The 4874-nt window shown below is 48.6% G+C and overlaps 1 protein-coding gene across 1 annotated transcript; it reads right to left on the reverse strand.

Moving 5' to 3' along the window:
- LOC104584928 (putative disease resistance protein At1g59780) lies at positions 1–2502 on the reverse strand. Its single transcript, XM_010240755.2, has 2 exons — positions 305–2502; positions 1–208 (listed from the first exon to the last, which is right to left on the reverse strand). Exon 1 carries the CDS (start codon positions 2351–2353, stop codon positions 341–343), a length of 2013 nt encoding a protein of 670 aa, XP_010239057.1. The 5' UTR covers positions 2354–2502; the 3' UTR covers positions 1–208; positions 305–340.
- Between the last annotated feature and the right edge of the window lie 2372 nt (positions 2503–4874).

Genomic DNA, 4874 nt, shown 5'->3' on the forward strand with positions numbered 1-4874 from the left:
TTAACAATACGGAGCAATTTTTTTTATTGAAAATGGCAAATCAGTTGATAACAACATGGTAACTTATTGACCATAAGGGAAAAAAAACACGACATAGAAACTTGGACCGTACATCCAGATGGTTCATCCTTTGAATTCATGCGCGAGAGGATCGTGAAGCGAAGCCAGAGGTGTCTCCATTAATGGTTAATGGTTGCAACTCTTTGCACTGCAAATGACAAGAGTAGGATTCTATTTTAAAACTAATGATACTTACACAAGTGAGGCTAGTGGAAGTACAAGCAGGAGGAGAAGGACAACTGACCTTGATGCCGCTATAAGCGAAGAGGGATGATACACATTAGGGGCATGTAATGAATGAAACCAAAGGCTTGGGTGTGTTCGGATGCCCCCCTGCAGCTGCTTCCCATCTGCCCCTTATGACTGCATTGAGCGAGAGTGCAGAATGTAGCCCGATTTCCTTTAGTTCTGCCATGTGCATGATCTCGACGCTAGGAGTCCCAGGATGAGCACCAAGAGTTTCACAGATCAAATGCAGTGAGACAAGCGCAGGGAGAGCCATAGCTTTGATTTCTATGCCGAGACTTGTAACGCCCACAAGGCATATCCTCTTCAGGATTGGGAATTGCGCAGGTCTGATGACCAGAGGTTCCAGGTTTTGTTCCACCAGCTTCAGGTATTCCAGTATAGTCAAAGTGCTCAGGCCGCCTATAATCTCATCCCCGCTCAGATTAGTCATTGAAAGACAGACCTGCTTGATACCTGTCATCTGTCCAATAAAGTCTGGGAATTTGGGCAGCTTGCCTCGCAGCTTGAGCGACGCAATGCTGCCGGGAGAAGGTCGGCTGCCGGGAGCTTGGAGAGATTCCAGGAATTGGCCGGAGGATTCCTGGAAGTCGATGCATAGGGAGCGACCAACGCCTTCCCCAATGAATATCTCGATGCATTGTCTGAGTTTCTTCAGGTTAGCTTTGTCTGTAGCAGAATCACACCATATCTTGACCTTCTTCAACCGCTTCATGTGCCTCATGAGCTTTATGAACCCTTTGCTCTTGCCGGTGACAAATCCTGAAAGCGTCTCCAGCCTACTATCTTTGGACAAGAACTTTCGTAGGTTATCCTTCCTCCACAACCAGATGTCATCTGTACACAGGTGAAGCTTCCCAAGGAGGTGTCTCAAATAGGGCAGCTCAAGGATTTCAGAGTAAACGGTAACCACTACGGTTTTGCCCAGGTCGACTGTCTCCAACATCTTCAGTTTCTCCACTCTCCTCGGAACACGGACGATGCTGCTCCCGAGGCTGAGGTATTTCAGCATCAGCAGGTCGCATATGGCTCTGAGATGATCGTCACCCACATGAGCACATTCTTTCAGATCCAACAACCGAAGCACCTCATACTTTGGAAAGTCGAGGACATCGTCATAATTTCCTGGTTCCTCGGCAGGAAACACGGCCAGAGTCCGGACATAACAGAACTCATGGGGCACGTTGAGCACCCCATTCCCAGCAGCACTGTTGGGACGGACAGAAAGCCTTCGGATATACCCCATCCCTTCTTCCCTGTCGCCATAGAAGGTCATGAAATTCGTGGACCTGGACTGCCGGGAAATGTACTCGAGAATCTCTTCGGGGGTCTCGGACCGCTTCACCTTCCCGTTGTTGCTCTCTTTAATCGGCAGGATGATCTTGTTGGTGATGAGGGTCTCCAGGTACCGCGCCGCGACATCCTGGAGACTGCTGCGATCGTCTCGTTCGGCGATCACGAGCCCTTCGGCCAGCCACCGCCGTATCAGAGAGTTCCTCTCGACATGGTGATCACAAGGGAACATGCAGAAATACAGCAAGCAGTTGAGATTAGAAGGCATAGAGCCGGTGGTGTTGCCGAGAAGCACCTGAAGCTGCCGGGGAACAGCAGCAGAAGCAGCAGCACCGACAGCCGGATGAGTTGCAGAGGAGGTCGCTGGCCCAGCGGTGATCTCATTCGCCGTCTTGATGGACCTCTGTAACTCCTCGTGCTTCTCCTTTGTTCTCCCCTTGAGCTGCTCGATCTTCCGGGAGAAGTCTTTGGGGCTCATCTTCCCAATGTGGAAGCAATCTATGCAGTCTTCGATGTCGGCGGCCAGGCGTCCCAGCTGCGCGATCCCGACCGCCTGCAGCTCAGTGACATTTCTGCCGATCGAGGAAACGTTAATAGTTCGAATGGCAGCCTGGATCAGCCCGAGGTTCTCGTGGATGGACCGAACGTTTTCCCTGAGCGGCGAAGGGTGTCCCTTGTTCTTCTCCATCATCGCCAGCAGCTTCGGCAGGGCGTTGGTCACTAACGCGCCGAACAGGGCCACGCCAAACTCCATCGAACTCTCTCAGGAATCGGGATTGTTCCCTAGCTCGAGCTAGCTGGAGATCTTCAGATGATTAATTGGCACCCAGTTTGGACGGAGAGATTGAAGCGGAGTATACGGTATACATGCGCGCACCTAATGCAGCTCCAATACACGACGACTGACTGGGTCTCCCTCTTGAGTCGTGAACGTGTTTCTCTTATTGTATATGTATGTATATACAAGATTAGATACGTACATCCTCTATAACTAACCACCGCGTTGTGATTCTTTTTTATTTTCCGCCGGCAAGGCTTGCAGGGAATACATATATACAGTACAATACAGGGTAGCTACGTACGCACACATAAAATTAAATGACTAATTAAAAAATACGGAGTATCTAATGAGAGACGTAAGCGCAAATTCGTGCTTTCAGATATGCGGGTTACGTTCTCACGAAGACGTGCAGTCGTACTATTTTACAAGTGCCGTAACCAGTGCACGCGGTGTGTGACCAACTCTTTGAATCTTGACCGGGCGATGACCTTTGATGAACAAATGCATGCACCTTTGAATCTTCCCGCTTGTGCAGATTGCGGCCTGGTCGGAACTTAATTTGTATTTGTTCCCGTTGTAGATTTTCTCTACTCGAAAAAGAATTCCAGACTTTGGCTATTGTTTACTCTAATTTCCAAAATTTACAACATCCTTTTTTAAGAAAACTACGGTGAGCAAAAACCAGCCTGCACCACAAATCTATTAAATGAAGCAGTAGAAATTTTTACAAGCAATTAGGAGGAAGAATATACAAAATTAAACCAAAATTACAATCCCGATGCTAGATGGGACAACATGATGGCCCAGTCCGTCAGAATATCTTTGCGAGGTTGCGAGGGGCATCGAGACGCCCAAAGAAGGAGTTCGTTAGAACAGCGCTGAACCGCCACGTGGATATCTTCATCCTCATGCCTGAAAACCATGGCGTTTCTTCTTTTCCAGAGGTTCCATAGAATAGAGATAAATGACTGTGGATCGCACTTTATCCGTTCCTGGATTCTTCCATAGATCGGCAACCGAGTAACAGGTGGAAGGCTGAGGATGAATAGCTTGAAGACCGGTCCAAACCGGCTGGACAGAGTGGCATTGAATGAGCATATGCACAGTGGTCTCCGGCTGATCACAGAAGGGGGCATGCGGCCGAGTTTGCAATACCACGACGGAATCTGCGATCGTTGATTCGTTTGGTGAAGAGCCGGTCTCGCAGCGCGAGCCAAGCGAAGATGCGGCAGTTATTCGTCGCGTAATTCTTCCACCCAGCATGTGAGAGGGGGTCATCGCCTTTGTCCATGAAGGCCGCGGAGTACACTGAGCTGGTGGTATGGGCAACATGACAACATCCTATCGATTATTTTCTGAAAATAGATAAATTCTCTGATAAATTATATCCAAATAAATTTATTGTGAAAATAAGCATGATTACCTTGTTTTTTTTACGAACCTGGTTCTGCCTTTTCCAATTTCCATTAAGCAAGAGGGAAAAACTTTATAAGGAGGGCATGTTCCTGGGAACATGATGTGAAGCGCAGCAGTGTCAGCTCTACGGTAAGAATCAGACAGCCTTAGCGAAAGGACAGATAAGATTCAAATGCGCAAGCCGATTCGAGATGGGCGGGCACGTGTCATGTCAAAACTGACTCCCACCACATGAAAAATCACCGACGCCAGGAGAAGAGTCCATGTCGCCTTCGTGAATCGTGAGAGGGTTTCACCATCTAGCATGCAGCTAGGGTCATCCAACAGAAGGACACGTCGACATGGGAGTCATCAGGCAAGTTGTTTCGATTCTATATATGAATAGTAGCCGTAGCACAGTGGTCTTAAACATGTGCACACGAAAACTCATGTTTATACAAAACATAACAATATAATTGGATATTCAATCAAAATGATTTCGGGAACGATGCTAGCAGCCGCGGTCACGGACATGGCACCCAGTCCACGCCGCCTGCCGGCCGTGGCTGACGTCAGAACACGCGGTGGTGCAGTGCACAAGGAACTGTGCGGCGGTGGATAGCGCCGATCAGCCCTGGACCCCTTTACTCGTCTCTTGCACGATAATCTAATTCGGCGCCAACGCGTATCGAGAGCGGTCACCGCAGAGAGGTGTTGCGCGGGCAGTTGAGTCGGCGGCGACGGCCCGGAAGGCAACGCTGTGGGAATATGAAAAGAAAGGTTCGATGGAGTGTAAGGAGACACGAAAAATCAAAACATGCACGGAAATTGATGCACGGTGGACGATGATGAAGGAAACCTTCCTGCTTTTATTATTAGAGATAGATTCAAAATTCTGGTTGGGAATCGGTCAGAATATCCATTTTTCGGTGTGACCGGGGAAGAAAACAAAACCAGGCCGGTCTGGAATTCACCATTCAAACAAACAATTTTGGTGACAGATGAGTTGTATTGTACTAGCACGTAGTATTTTTAATTTGTGCTACCGTCCATAGGGTAGCGGGAGCAGCACGACCTTGGTGCTTTCCCCTATACAACG

Source organism: Brachypodium distachyon, chromosome 4 (assembly GCF_000005505.3).
Source record: "Brachypodium distachyon strain Bd21 chromosome 4, Brachypodium_distachyon_v3.0, whole genome shotgun sequence".
NCBI lineage: Eukaryota > Viridiplantae > Streptophyta > Magnoliopsida > Poales > Poaceae > Brachypodium > Brachypodium distachyon.